The 15,503-nt window shown below is 53.4% G+C and overlaps 1 protein-coding gene across 3 annotated transcripts in view; it reads left to right on the top strand.

Annotated features, from left to right (window-relative positions):
• Positions 1–686: 686 nt before the first annotated feature.
• LOC113203063 (ankyrin repeat domain-containing protein 12) overlaps positions 687–15,503 on the top strand; it is a 38,011-nt gene continuing 23,194 nt past the window's right edge. The window contains exons 1-3 of one of the 3 annotated variants that reach the window (XM_052265330.1): positions 687–838; positions 1,905–2,051; positions 10,675–10,929. In XM_052265330.1, coding sequence (XP_052121290.1) covers positions 1,934–2,051; positions 10,675–10,929 — 373 coding nt within the window. In that variant the 5' untranslated portion in view covers positions 687–838; positions 1,905–1,933. Of the gene's footprint in view, positions 839–1,354; positions 1,517–1,904; positions 2,052–10,674; positions 10,930–15,503 lie in introns of those variants that run through there. The other 2 variants (XM_052265331.1, XM_052265332.1) reach the window with 2 other exon arrangements.

Raw genomic sequence — 15,503 nt, 5'->3', positions numbered from 1 at the left:
CCGCAAGAACTGAAGAGATTCACCCGGGACAAAGGGGGGGGGGGGATGGTCGTTGTGCCCCGTTGGAGCAAACGCGTATACTGGCCCGCAGACAGACGTGCGGGCGGGTTGCCTACTCGCACGGGGCCGTAAGGCACCATGGCTCTAGGCGACATGCAGCAAACCCGTTCGCACCCCACCCTGTCGAGTCAACCCCTTACCCCCTATTTTTGCAGTTTTGCCCCATTTTGCCCCCCCCCCCCCATGGCGTTCATGACGTTGTTCAGAGCGCGCCAACGGCTGTTTTCTGCGCTGTTGTCAGCTTGTGTCAGCGCGTAACAAAAACATCCCTCGAAACTGACATAATCAGCGTTTTTCACCAGCAAGCTGGGCTGACCTGTAGATTTAAAGTCTAGGCATGCAGAGCGAAGCAAACCCGCCCAAGTCGAAGGAAGGGTTTGCGAACATAGTAGATGGAGAAAAGGACGTCGACCATGCGTTGAAGCAAACAGGCGAACTTTGGCAACGCGCAAAAGACGAGTCGATCCTCGATCGCATGTCCTGCTAATTCAGCCAATAATTCTTGTGTCAGCAAATCCAATTTTATCTGTTCCGTTCTGTGCGAGTCTACCCAGGAGAAGTCTGAAAATAACAGAATGAAAGAAAACTCATCCTCAAGCGTCCGAAAGAAGTCGTTGGGCCACGCTCCACGCTACAGGAGCAGAGAGGAGAACCTCCAGTTACAGAAGGCAGTGCGTCGTATTTTTGTTGTGATTTGTCGCGATTTGAATTTGAAATCGTAGCGTTCCGATATTGTGCATTTCACGGGCCAAAACTGGTTTAATACTTCGTACAAAAGGTGAGGTTGATATCTGCCTACTCTTTGTTATCCTACGAGAAGGAGAGAATAACTTTCAGACGTTGTTATAAGCAGCATCTGTCTGAACGTTAAGGAATGTTGTTCTGGCCGGTGCATGCCTTACCAAAAATCGTCCACTATTTCTTCCGCAAGCACTTTAGTATCGACAAGTTTGATTAATACACAATTTACACATCGCAGAATCACTTTTCAGGCTTATAAGGCAATTTTTTGGGGCGCAAGAGTGACTCCAGCCCGCACTTCTGGTGGTCGTTCGCGATCGATTTCTACCATTTGTCACTCAAATTTCAGTCAATAGCAGTAAAAAACAGTTATTCTACTAGTATTTTTCATGGAGGGGGCTCGAGACATGTTGACACCCATCCACACAGCTTTGCAGAGGCAGCATAAGTGTCCCGTGTTGTAAGCATCTAACCTCAAAGCCCTTGCTCTGCACTCTTATCTGGGCGCGCTGGCGCCCGTTCAGTGTGCGTTTGTGTGTCGTTCTGTTGAGTAGGTGTGCGTCCTCGCCCTGTCGTATGAAGTGGATTGGTTTACAAAATTCGAGTTGACCTTAACATTTGCTCGCTGACTGAGTTCTTCTGTGCTTAAAGCTTTAAGCGCTCAAGCTTTGACAATGGTAGTATTTTATCGACATCTAACTGTAGCCATTTCATGGTAAGATTTTTGTGTTCGTCATAGTAGGAAGGTCACTTTGCATCAAACACAAGTGTCAAACAATTATTTTATTGTCTGAAAATAATGTTAAGTTACTTAATGACAATTTGCTTCAGGTTTAAGTAAAAATATTGAACAAAACAAGCTTTTCTTTCAGTCTGTATCTTTTTACAAGACCTTTATTGCATTTTAGACAAGTTTAGAATTAGAAAACGTAATTGTTTGAAACATATTTAGTTTTAATTTTGGAAACACATCTTTCGTATGACTAAAAGGGACATCAAGAGTATTTTTGAGCTATTTTGTTTTTGTAACTATATTGAAGTGGAACCTCACCCACAACGTACTATAACTTACTTTAAATGTTAATTTCTTTCTTCCTCTTTAGGCTCCGTTCAGCAAGGTGATGAGTTCAAAATGCCCGGCTCTACAGCTCGTGCAAAGATCTCCAAGGGTATACGGGGAGCTACTGCTCCTGTGTCTGAACGTCAGCAACTGGCACTCCTGATGCAGATGACATCCGATGACAACCAAGGTGAGTGCTAAACTCTATAGGAACCTGGGCTGGGGTGGGGTCAGCTGCTTCCAATGTCTGACTCTGACTTCACTATCCAAAGTCATGGTCTTGGACTCGGGACTATTGTGAGGAGAGGATTCTCTTCTTGTTCTACTCTTGTCTCAATTGGCACACATGACAGTTGAGGTTAAGGTGATGATGGTGGTCAGGGTGCTGAGCTGGCGGCCGGGCGTTTTAGCGGACGTTAAGGTGGCCGTTTTGGCCACAAGGATGTCCTCTCCCCCTGAGCGGCTGGACCTGGAGGAGAGCTGTTCCACAGGAGGGCTACCCTCAGCAGCAGCAGCACAGGCACAGTGACAGGTGCAAGGACCTCTTGCTCTCGGTCAGCTGGGCGGTAAGCCTGCTGGCGATGTCTCGGCTCTCAGCCGATTGGCTGCCGTCGTGAGTGAGAAGTGTCAGGGGGGGGGGCTTTTATTATGCCACCGTGAAATGACAGAGAGGGGGAGAGAGTGAGAAACAATGCATGGAGAGACTGACATTAGAGCAGGATGTGCGGGGCGCGCTCTGGGGGCGTGCACCCGAAGCTCGACTCTACGGCGGGGAGGGCCACGGAGGGCAGGGCCCCGCGGCGCGCGGGGTATGGACGCGCGCGAGGGAGCCCACCCGCTAGATGGCGCTTGCGTCCCCTTGTCGAGTCGGAGGAGTCGGCCATCACAAGTGCACGGGTGCAGCAAAGAGAAAAAAAAAGGGGGGGGGTCTCTGGTCTCTGGCCTCTGCCTCCCCGATGAGGACGCTCACGCCGACTCAAGAGCCCCCCCTCGCACACCATGCGACTTGGCGAACTTCAGCCGATCCGTCCTAATTTGAGTAGTGACGGAGCGTTTGATGTCGATTTGGGCCCCTCTAATGGCCTGTAAGCCCGAGCTCACGCACAGCGTCCAGCAGACTACAGGGCAAAGTGTCGACCGGCCGCCGCGGCCCGCTCGCCTTATCGGCACCAGCACAGAATATCGTCGTGTTTTCATTTTCCTTCTCGGAATTTCTTACCCCAATACTTTTAAAGACAACCATGGTGTACAACCGTTGTGTAACAGCTGGACTTTTTGGATGATTAAAAACCCACTGACTTTGGGTGCATACAGTTTCCACTGCGAAGTTCCCTATTGTAGACCGTGGGCGACAGACATGCTTCGGCATGGAACTTGCGCGGAAGGGTTGTAGGTAAGAGCTCTCCGCGTGTGTGCATTGTCACATGATAATATTGAATGTTTATTCTACCGCTGGCGCCTAGCTGCGCGAGGCGCGTGCGTTGTGGGCGCGGGCAAATTCGCTTGCAAGGCTGCGGCCGACTAGGAAAATCGCGATCCCCCACTGAAATTGCAGGAATCACGCTCGTCCGTCCTTGGGAGAGCGACGTATTGCTTTTCAGTTTCTATGGGGAGAGCGTTGGGAGGGCGACGCTTGAGTGATGTTTTTAGAAAATTACTTTGTTTGAATGACGCACACCGCGCTTCGATTGTGGGGAAAGATAAATTCCGCCGCTGTTTTCAGATGAAGCGCATCATACCAAGCAAAGCCGTAGTGCCATAGTATTTTACACATACACCAGCTTGTCCGAAACGATTCGGATGACGTTCATCCATTCATTCATTCATTAAATCCCGTTCCATTTCACCGACGAGGCGCGAGTCATGCGCGCAGGGCGTGACGGCGAGGCGGCGAGGACGCCCGCGCGCCGCGCCGGGACGCCTCGCGGCAGCGCAATCCGCCTCCGTATCAATAATCAATCTATCACTCTGAGCACTGTTAAAATTTGAGCAGCCTCCCTCATCTGCCGCGCGCGTGCGGCGCACAGCCCCGACACGTGCGCTAGAAAAGCTTTTCTTGCCCCCCCCCCCCCCTCGCTTCCCGAAAATAAAAACACATCTTTAAAAAAAAATACGCGCCAACGCATGACCTTTTAACATTCTAATCCAGCTGTCTGTATCTCTGCCTAATGAATGGGGTGTGCGTGGGCCGCGGCGCTGGCGGCGCTGCTGCTGCGATTCGGTTCGATCGTCATGATCGTCGTCGTCCAATAACCATCGTGCACTTCGCGCCGACGGCGAGTTTTGACAGGGGATTTCGCACATTCTAGGACTCGTTATGTTGAACGTATGTACAGGAACTTGAACGGTGCCTTGCCGTACACATTTTACTCCGTGTTTAGTGGGCGCGTGACGGGCCTTCTTACCTTGAATATTGGATAATGGGTTCAATAATAGTAATAATAAGTTCTCCGAACACCACTGAAATGTTAAAATGTGTATCCCTTCAGGAAAAATGTTATCCGAGGGGATTCATTCCAGCTGGCTGGCTCACGCCGCGCACTTTCGTTTGCCACACTGTACCGCACCGCATGCACAGGTGCCGTCGGGTTTTCCTGCACCCAGAAAATCGTTTCCTTGAAACAAGGCGAAATTGCCTTAAGTTAAAGAAATTAGCGTCGAATTAAGGAAATTTTCCTTAAATAAATATAACGAAATGTTTTCTTTGGCTGAAGGAAAAACTTTGCTTAATTCAAGGAAAACTCTTTATTTTAAGGGCAATTTTACTTTGAAACAATGGAATTTCTTTGATTCAAGGACAAAAATTCCTTATGTTTTTTCAAAGAAACACTTTTCTGGGTGTGTGATGCTGCCCATGGCTCCGTATGGCCCCGTGCGAGTGCACTGTAAAACCGGAGTGTCCAGCATGTAGCCTGACCCGCAAAACTAGGCGACTTATGTCGCCTACCTGGACACCCCGGGTTTACAGTGTACGCAACCCGCCCGCACCCGTGCATGCGGTACAGTATAGTTACGAAAGTGCGCGGCGTGAGTCAGCCACCTGGTATATACTACAGGGTGGTTCATCGACGACGTTCCTTTCGTCTGCAGGCGTGCGGACGGGTTGCATACTCGCTACTCGCACGGGGCCTTCTAGGCGCCTCGGCCGCCTCAGTGAGCGACGATAGGCAAGCCCGCACGCACGCCTGCATCCGTTACAGTATAACCTGAAAGAAAGAACCGCGCCCATGGCCCTGTACTTCATGCTCTTCCGAACACGCGGTCATTTCAGCTTCAACTCTCCAAGTTTTGAACAGAGTTGCCGTGAACAAGTATGTGTCCCCATCCTGTCCCCATCACCCTGTGAAGAAAATGACGGAGCAGGTAATTTGTGCCCAACCCCTAAAACGTGTCGTGTGCCACTCCGTGCAGTCGGTGACCATATGGTCGCACCGGTAAAGAGCCCGTGCGCGTGTGTGTGTGTGTGTGTCCGAGTATTTTCGGGGGTGAGGGGGGTCTATCCGTAAATAGTCAAGGTGCATCGCAGGGTTCGAGCCTGGCCGTGCCCCCGCCGCCCGTTATGCCGTGTATATTTTTGCGGCGCTGGGGCAACCTGGCGAGACAGGGTTATAAAAATAACGAAAATACCGTCGCGGGTGGTCGCCCCACGGGGCTATATTTGAGCGCTGCAGGGTCGCAGGGCGGAAGTAAAGTCACCATTTTTTGGAATTTTTATTTTAGTGTCCTTGTCGTTTTTTTGTACACCGCGCGCGCGTCCGCTTATAATTATGTCATGTCCCGGCGCTGGGGGGAAAACTAATTGCTGATGTTGCATTCAGTCAGCGGGGCGGGCGACATGAGCTGAGCAAGGCTGGGGTGAAGGCTACTGCCGTGGCGACGGAGTGCACCGATGACGTGGACACTACTGTACGTTAGTTGTTAGAACATGGTGTTAAAAGGGCCGTGAGCTTGGTTAGAACGCTGAAGGGAAAACCTGCGGGGAGAGGGAGGGGATGTTTGCTGAAGAGGAATTGGATGTGTGTAAAAACTGCGTTTACAAGTTCTCTGGAACTCCAGCCCGCAGTTTACTTATGTATTTACGAACCCATTCCCTTCGAAACGAGCGCGAATCAGAGGAAACTGGTTTTGAAAAAAACCTGTTCCGAATTTGTATTCATTTTGTGTACTTGCCTTGGACAAGCCCGTGAACCCCTTCCCCCCATCCACACACGCGCGCAAAGGCACACACACGGGCGCAAAGGCACGCACACACACACGGGCGCGTAGGGTTTTCGTATTGTCGTTTTTGGGAGCGAGCTGAGCGCCACGTCGGCCACGTCACCAGCTCCGCCATACCCGCCGAGGCGCTGCTGGAGAGAACAGAATATTGTCGGGGCTCAAGGAGTTTGGGAAGTAATCCTCGGCCGACGACGGGGCGGGCTTGCGCCTCGGCTTGCGCTCGGCTGCGTCCCGAAGGACTTATCTTGTTGCCCGCGAGGCTCGGGCCGGGGACCGCTGGGCTGATGAGAGCAGCGCTTCGGACGCGGCCCCCGCGGCCCATCCGGTCCGCGACGCGTTTGCCATTGCATAGCGCCATAAACCGACAACTGCACATTCCGCTGCAGTGTTATATGGCCTGCGGCCTGCGCACTTTGCTTTGGGCGTGGCCGGGCGGGCCGTGGGCCCGGTGTATACGCGAGTACTTGCAGTGCGTACTTCGGCGTACCTTACAGTACGGTGCCAGTGCCACAGTGTAGGTGCGGCAGTGCCTGTGATGTGGCTTAGGGCCGAGGGGGAAATCACTCCTGATTAAAGTGTACGAGTTAGTACGTTAGTGCACGTTTGTACAGCCTATTTTTGGCGGTATTTTTGCAAAATTATGTCATTACAGCATTATTGCGCTTGATTTATGCCATTAGTACTCGTTATTACGCTGTTTAGTACGAGTTAGTACGCCTTTAGTATACAGGCCTGGGTGTTCGAGTTAGTACGAGGTACCCCCTCGCTGAGGGTTCACAGCCGCTCACTGCGACATGAGCTCGTGTGTGTGAGTGAGAGAGCGAGAAAGAGATAGACAGAGGGGCAGGGTCATTACAGGACCCTAACCCGGGTTGTCGAATTTCCATGGTCTCGAGGAGAGGGAACACTGTTAAATGCCTGCGAAGTATTTTGCTCCTTTGTAACTACAAAGCATTTACTTCGCAATTACAAAGTGATGCTTTGCAATTACGAAGTGACACTTTGCAGTTGCAAAGCGATGCTTTGCAGCGTTTTCATTGCTTCGCAATTGCAAAGCATCACTTTGTAATTGCAAAGTAAATGCTTCGTAGCTACAAAGGAGCAAAATACTTTGCAGCTCTGCAAAGCAAATGCTTTGTAGGAATTTAACAGTGAAAGGCAAGGAGGGGGGGGGGGGCAAAGCCCAGACCGTCGAGCAGGATTCCTTGCTTGACGATGACCCCCGCCCTCCCCCCTCCTCTCTACACACGAGGCAACCCCGTTGGTGTCATTTACAAGTGAAATGCGCGCGAGTGGCCGTTCTGTCGACCTTCTCCTCTTGCAGTACGTACCTTTGGCTCTTGTAAAAGGGGCGCTTGTAAACTCGCGGGGTGCTGAAGTACGTACTTGGTCGTGGCTCGTAGCCGTAGCAACGGCCCAGGCCCCAGGCCAGCCCAGGCCCCGAGGCCGAGATGTTCTCTGTGCTGCCTCTGAGGGGGTTATGCGGGGGTCGCAGTGGCACTACAGTGTGTAGTAGTGCTTCAACTTCAACTTCAATGAGGGTTCATAGGTACATTAGGCATCTCTGCCCGTACGCTTGGTCACCAGAAGCGTTGCTTCTTTTAGCCCCGCGCTCTCTCTAACTAAACTAAAACTAAACCTTTAGTGCCTCTTGAAGGTAAAGCACATTTGTTGTGTGTATATTCATACTGTACTGCATGCACGCGTGTGGGTTGCCTCCTCGCCCGCGGCCGGGAGAAACCACATTAGTTGAACTGGTTCTGTTCAGAGACGTGTTACAATTGGCAAATCCATTTTTTGCCAAAAATCGTCGCAAATTGTCGGTAAAGAGCACTACCAGCACTACGCAATGCTAATCAGCCATGTGAGGTAGGCAAACCCACTCGAACCGGTACTACGTGGACCGAAATACTCGGTATAGATTGGTTTGCAGAAGTGCTACCGAGTAACCGAGCACCACCTCGAGTACTTCTCTGTGGCCCGCAATGTGTCTGTGTGTCGCGTTTTACCCCCGAGTCCAAGTGAGTGACGCTTTTGAGTTTTTGCAAGTTACTACTCATGCTGTTGTAAGAACAGTACGGTCGCTCTGTGGTGCACCTTCTACCTGGCGTGCATGCCTTCCCGCGGGAGAAAGGGTGTGAAATCCTCTCAAAGTTTTATTGAAATTCTTTTCTCCGGGATGCCACCGCTACGAAGCAGCAGCCATCTCGCGGGTTTCATTTTCGCGTCGACGCATCTCTCCTCTGCTCCATTAAATAAAAACTTTTCACATTAGAGGCTTCGGCTTTCGAGCTCAGTGCCATTCGCGATGGTCGCAAAGTGCCCTCTGATGTTGAGCACCTCGCGGGGACATTCGCGACCAGGAGCGCAGTGGATGACGACGTTCCCGGCGAGGTAAAGACGCGGTCGGGAAGACCTCCTCATGGGGTAGTTCGTGGAGCTCTTTGGTACCCGATTCTATCTCCGCGAGGCTTAGGCGTAACATGGTGGCTGTAGCCGGGCTGTAGCCGGGGCGTAGCTCCCGATGAGATGTTCCCCTTTAAGTTTTCATCGTCTGCTGCGCCGTGGAGCCCGCGCCGCCAGCCCGTCCCAGGGCCCGGGCGGCTCCCCCGCCCCACCTCGCCCCGCCTCTCTCCGCCCCGCCCTGCCCCGCCCCGCCCCGCCCGGGCAGGCGGCGTTGCCACGTCTCGCCATGCGGTACGGTATTGATTGCCGGCCCGGGCCAGGGGCGGGGCGGGGAGGGGAGGGGGCAACGAGGGGGTCGTCTTTCTCACTTCCACCCCCAGGCCCGGCGGCCCCTGGCGGCCGGGCCGCGGGGCTCCAGGGGGCTCCAGGGGGCTCCAGGACCCTCTGCCTCCCTCTCACTGTACCAACTGTAACGTATAACTGGAATTCGTGGGGGGCTCCAGGGCCCTATGCCTCCCTCTCACTGTACCAACTGTAACGTATAACTGGAATTCGTGGGGGGCTCCAGGGCCCTATGCCCCCCTCTCACTGTAACCACTGTAACGTATAACTGGAATTGGTGGGGGGCTCCAGGGCCTTCTGCCTCCCTTTCACTGTGACCACTGTAACGTATAACTGGAATTGGTGGGGGCTCCAGGGCCCTATGCCTCCCTATCACTGTAACCACTGTAACGTATAACTGGAATTGGTGGGGGGCTCCAGGGCCTTCTACCTCCCTCTCACTGTGACCTATGTAACGTATAACTGGAATTCGTGGGGAGGGGCCTCCAGGGTCCTCTGCCTACCTCACACTTGCTCACTGTAACACATCACTGAAAGACTTGGGGGCTCCAGGGCCCTCTGTCCCCTCTCACTGTAACCACTGTAACGTATAACTTGAATTCGTGGGGAGCTTCAGGGCCCTCTGCCTACCTCATACTTGCCCACTGTAACGTATAACTGAAAGACTTGGGGGCTCCAGGGCCCTCTGTCCCCTCTCACTGTACTCACTCTAACGTATAACTGGAATATGTGGGGGGGGGGGATTCAGGGCCCTATGCATTCCTCTCATTTTCATTGTACTCACTGTAACGTATAACTGGAAGACTTGGAGCTCCAGGTGTCTTCAGCGCCCTTCTGCTCCCCTCTCACTGCACCCACTTAGTAACGTACGTAATTGGAATACTGGGGGGGGGAGGGGGGGTGGCTCTATAGAACCCTCTTCCTCCCACTCACTGTAAGCTTTGTAATGAAACTGGAATATTTGGGGCCTCCGGGGCCGCGCTATCTACGCCTTACTACGAGCCCACCACCGTGCGTAACTGTAATACTTAGTTTTTACCCCCCCCTTCTTTTATTTCTATACCTTTTTTGTAGCTCACGCCGGAGTTTTATTTCGCGCTACAAACGAACCATGGGATGGGCGGGGGCGTTTTTTGCTACTCTTCTGTCGGCCCGTCAGCGCGGCCTGCAGCGCGGTGGCCGCGCCGTCCCGCCGCGTCAGCGGGCGCCAGGTGCGGATCCAGCGCTGATCCAGCAACACTGGCGCAGCAAACCTTGGATTGGTGGGGCAAAATTAGGATTCAACCTCGAGATTGCATGACATCCTTCCACATAACCAAGGACAAATATTGATCGAACGGTAATGTTTCGTAATATACGTTTAAAATGGCCTGCCAGTGACATATGCGCCGTCGTGAAGGAGTACCCCTATCCTTCCCCTCCCCACAGGCAGGGCCCAGCAGGGCCCGTCCCTTGGGGCGTACAGCACTGTACGTACGATCAATAAATATCCGTTTACCGATGGCGACGGTACGCCTGGTACGCTTGTCGCGTCGCCCGGCGTCACTTCCATGGTGGAAACTATGGATCACTTCAAAATTGCCACCTAAATCCGGCTCTACGCGTCCAGCTTCTCTCATGTGTACGCTCTCCTCCGTGTGTAACTTTTCGAACATGGTGTGTTCTCTGTGCTCATGAGAAATTTAACAAAAACTCGCGAGCGGTGTGGGAGAAAAGTTGTTCCGAGGAACCACTTCAATTTTAAGCAGATGCCTCCTTGTGCACAACACCTCGCGGCGTTGTGCGCTGGGAGCCTCAGTCACAAACTTGTTCTTGTCCTGACGGAGGCGCCTCTTCCTCTTTTGCAGGACCGGGGCCGGGACAGGCGGCGACCTCGGGGGACGCGGCGGCCCACGGAGTGGGCGGCGGCTCGGGGGCCGCGACGGGCCCGGGGCCGACGGTGGCGGCCACCAGCCCCGCCGCCAACCCCTCGCCGTCGAGGTCCAAGGCCCGCAACGAGCGCGGGGAGACGCCCCTGCACCTGGCCGCCATCAAGGGGGACCTGAGCCAGGTGCGTCGGCTCCTGGAGGCCGGCTCGGACCCTAACGTGGCTGACTTCGCAGGTGAGTGTCGCGACCGACTGTGTGTGTGTGTGTGTGTGTCTGTCTGTCTGTGTGGTACAAGCGTGTGGTGTGTCCTGCACGGGGGCGTGGTAGGTCAGGCCCGGGACCACTATGTCACGCGCCGCATCGCCCTGGCGCCGCCGTATGCACCCGCGCGGCAATGATTCTCTTTCTCTCTCTCTCGCTCTCCTCTTCCACGTTCTGTTTCTCTCACCTCTCCGGCCCTCGGGCCGATCTTCCCCCCGCCCTGCCGCCGCACCCTTTATCGCCAGCTCCCCCTCTCTCTCCCTCCCACTCTGCTCCGCTCTCGCTCTCTCTCGCTCGCTCTCCCGCTCTCCCGACCGCTGAGGAATGGCACGCGGTGCGGCGTTGCCGCTCTTGGCCGGCTCGCCACGCCAGCCCAGCCCCGCCAGCGCTCTGCTGGCTCTGCTCTGGCTCTGCTGCTGGCCTGCCTTCTGCTGCCCCGCCTGTCTTTGGCACGCTGCTGCTCGCCGTCGGCGTGCTCGGCGTGCATGTGGCGACGGCGCCTCGTGTGTTCGCCTCGCTGTCTGAGTGCCTGTGGAGGGCCAGGACCGCCCTCAGGTCGGCCCGGAGCGCTGATTGCTGCTGGCCAGCGGGCTCAGCTGGGGGCTCGGCTGCAGCAGCCAATGTCTTTGTAGAGAAGTGGCGCGTGCATGACCCTGCCCCGCCCTGCCCCATCTTACCCGGCTCATAGACCTCTAGACTCTGCCCTCCTCCATTTTCGGCAGCCCTCCATCATGCTCGATTTTCTAGACTGTATCACGCACGCCTGAATGAAGGCAACCCTTACCCCGCTCAATAGACTCATAGACTCTGCCCTCCTGCATTTTAGGCAGCCCTCCATCACGCTCGATTTTCTAGACTGTAGCACGCGCGCCTGTATGAGGGCAACCCCCCTTACCCCGCTCACCTCACATACTCACTGCTCCCACTAGATTCGTATAGACATGCGCACCTCCCCGGGGCCTGCGCCACTGCGCACCTTGTCTGCAGTTCGAGCAGGAAGGGATTTCGGATTAATTTCCATGTATTTTCTACGCAGGCATATTCTGATTTATTGCTTCGTAGACTATTTAGCATGCAGTACTGCTACTCTTCACTGGCCTCATCGATGACACACATCCACGAGGAGCCAGCAGCTTTATGGGAACTGGTGGGTCACGTGATCTATGTGTAATATACGAATCAGTGCCACAGCGCCTGCTGGACGCCTCCTTGTATGGGAAGAACATGCAGCACATGTTCACTGCTTCTCCATCTGTCTTTATGGAAATTGTCCACATTCGAAAAATAAAGTTGGGTTTTCCGCCTTTTCCTGTAGGCCGTGTTTTCATGGTAACGTGGACATTATTGAATGCTAACGCGTTTCATGCGCACTTCCCTTTCCCGCAGATAATCTCCCTCCGTAAGGTATACCTTACGCGACGCGACAGACACAAGATGGGACACCACCCAAATCTCATATCTACGAGTACTTGTATTTCATATTTGTACGCGGACGCCGTATGGCCTGCTCTGCCTGTTCCCTCTCGCCTCTCCGCCTTATTATTGTGCCCTCCTGTTCTGGAGAGCCATCTGGCGGCAGCTGCGTCCAGCGCGCCCAGCTGCAGGTGCCTTCTATGGAAGGCACTAGGGCCTAACTAGGCCCAGCTGGGAGCGCGAGTCGGCCATCGAATCCTGCTCAGCCCCCTCCCCCCTCTCCACACCGCCACCACCGACCGTCGTCGGGACCATGAATGTCATGAAAGAACATCACGTTGAAAAGGGCCCGCGAGATTGCCGCTCTCCTCTGTGTCCGTCCTCGTCCTATAGTACACGCGCGTCTTTGTATGGGGGTTCTTCGCCCCCCTCTGCTGTGAGCGAACATCCAGAAATTTTCAGGGAACTTTTCATAAAAGAAAAGTCTGAAATACATCTCATTCTCTGAGGTACCACCATCTGAAGTATTGCGTGCGTCTAGTCTTGCATCTATATGTAGTATTTCGAGGTGGAAAGTACTTCGCGTCCGAAGAGCCAAACTGTAACATTCACACACCACAAGAAAATTGTAAATTTATGCGTTAGATTTGCAGAGTGCCAGAGCTGGCCTGTCGTCTCTGACCATAGATAGATAGCTCCTTCGAACGAATCACGGCACCTGCCTCAGATCAGCCTCATTTAGGTTTTAAGTTTTACGTTCCAAAGTGCAGCATGACCTTTCATAAAACCGTCGAATCAGATCCGTTTCAGCAGCGAGGACGTTTGGCAATTTTTGCCGACGCTTCGAAGGAGACTCATTTTCAAGGTGAGCTTTGTTCAGAGCGCCGAGAAAAACAACAAACCCCGCTTCCACACACGACCCTCTAGCTAGACTCTCCCATTCTCTTAGACTGCGTAGACTAATTACACCAAATATATAGGGAGTTTGCTGTATCAGAAGTTGGCCCAAGTAAATTTAGCAAACAGTTTGATACTCCAACAAAGGTGTGTGAAAACATCTGGACCTACGACCAAAACTTTTTGATTTTACTGTATAGGGAGACACAGCCAGGAGCGAGCTTTTCTGAGGAGATGTTGCTGCGGTGGTGGCTGCGGCTACCTGCTTCCGAGGCTTCCGAGGGTCCACGCAAAGGGATAGGCGGGACCCAGCCGACCCATGTGTTGCGGGGGTAGCTGAGGAGGCAGTAGTTCAGAAGAGCTCCCATAAGAAAAGCTCGCTCCTAGTTGTGTCTCCCTATAGCTGCAAACCGTTTCATCTTCTACACTGGAAACGCGCGTGTGTGAAAGCCGCACATTTGTAGGTGTGTGAATGCCCATTCGTGGAGTAAAGATGTGAATTTACCTTTAAAATTTACACACTTGTGCCCTTGTGCCTCCATGTGTACGAATGGGCGTTCATACGCCTCTTAATAGTGCGATCTGCACACATTTGGGTTTCCGGTTCATAGTACTTATCAGCAAAACCGCAAACGTTTTACTGGAAAACAGCAAACCGTTTGCTAAATTTACCATTACCAAGGCCCATTTCTGATTCGGAAAACACACTTTTTGTGCGTGGACCCATCATTACGCGAGGGCCAGGGGCATGAGGAGGGAGGGGGGGCCTCCGCGGGTCCGTCCCCCCGCAGTCACTGGCTCAAGGACGCGCCTGGGACCCGCGGCCGGCGTGGCGCGGGCCGCGGGCCGCGGCGGGAGCCTTGGCTGCTGGGCCCAAGCGCCGCCGCCTTCGGCCCGCCACGCTGCTCAGGTCAGGTGGTGTACGTCACGCCAGAGTAACGCCTTTAGCGACGTTAGCCATGAGTCACGATGGCTAATCCGAGGGCAGGAGACCAGCCCGGGCGGCAGGCGAGGCGCACCTATCCCCGGAAATGCCCCGCCGTAGCAGCAGCTGCTGCGTGTCGCACGTCCGTCTGTCCGTCCGTTTGGCCGTCACCAGTCCGACCGTCCTGGATTGCGCAGGATCCTTCTGCTGTTGAAGACGGTCAGTGCGCGCCGTGACGGTGGTGACGGGCGTGACGGGGAGCCCGGGCCGCGGCGGGCCGGCTGGCACGTCGGCGGCGGCCGCGAGAGAGAAGAAAAGGAAAGTGAGCGCAAGCCGGGCTGCACTGGAAACTAGGGGCGTCTTTCCGTAAATGCGGACACTCTCGCGTCACCGCTCCAATCACTGACGTGACATGTGACTTCCGAGGGGTCACGCCATCTCGTTCTTCATGGGCCCAGGCTAAACTCGCGAATACTTTGCCAACTTTGCATCGTGAGACTAGGACTGTGTTTGCATACTCGCGCGCGCCAAACTTGCGCCAAACTTGCGCCAAACTTGCGCCAAACACTAACTGGATTTGTATTTTTATTTGCACGAATTCATATTTTTTGCACACATTTCTACTTTGATTTGAACACTTGTGCATTCATTTATTTGCACAAAATCCGAAATGAAACGTATGTTTAACTCAGCACGTTATTTATTTTTTTTTTTGGGGGGGGGAGGGGGCTCGATGACTTCTGACATTTCCAATCACTTGTAAGGGTACCTGACAACCCACTGTGTGTCGAACTCGCGCAGTTCGCGCACCTTTTTCTTGTGCGGTCGTTGCATACGAGTGTGATTATGTTTCCTCAGGGTACACGACCCCTCAGGGTAAGACTTCATAGTGACACAAGCCACATGGGAAAAAACGGCGTGCAGTATTCACCGACAGAAAATTATAAAACATGGGATGTCTCGACACACGCTTAATCCTCCTGAATGGATTAGTTTGTCTTTGCACAATGGAATAATTACTCCACGGTAAAAACAATGTCTCATTTTTGGGGGAAAAGAGAAAACTTTTGACGAAAACTCCTCAGATTTCGAGGAAGTCTCCTCACAAAATGTGAGATTTCCCCCCGATTCCTCAAAAATCTGAGTCGAGATCGAAGGACTCCTCCTCAACATGGGAGTTTCTCAAAGTTTTCCCTTTTCCTCAAAAAAATTAGACATTCTCTGCTAATCCAAGTGCAGAAGTGTTTGCCACTTGTAACTGTAAAACTCTTGAGTTCTGCACTAAGAAGTCAATATTGCCTCTGGTTGCTGC

Source organism: Frankliniella occidentalis, unplaced genomic scaffold, assembly GCF_000697945.3.
Source record: "Frankliniella occidentalis isolate FOCC.00 unplaced genomic scaffold, Focc_3.1 Scaffold26, whole genome shotgun sequence".
Taxonomy (NCBI): Eukaryota; Metazoa; Arthropoda; class Insecta; order Thysanoptera; family Thripidae; genus Frankliniella; species Frankliniella occidentalis.
This window is presented reverse-complemented; position numbering and strand designations above follow the sequence as displayed.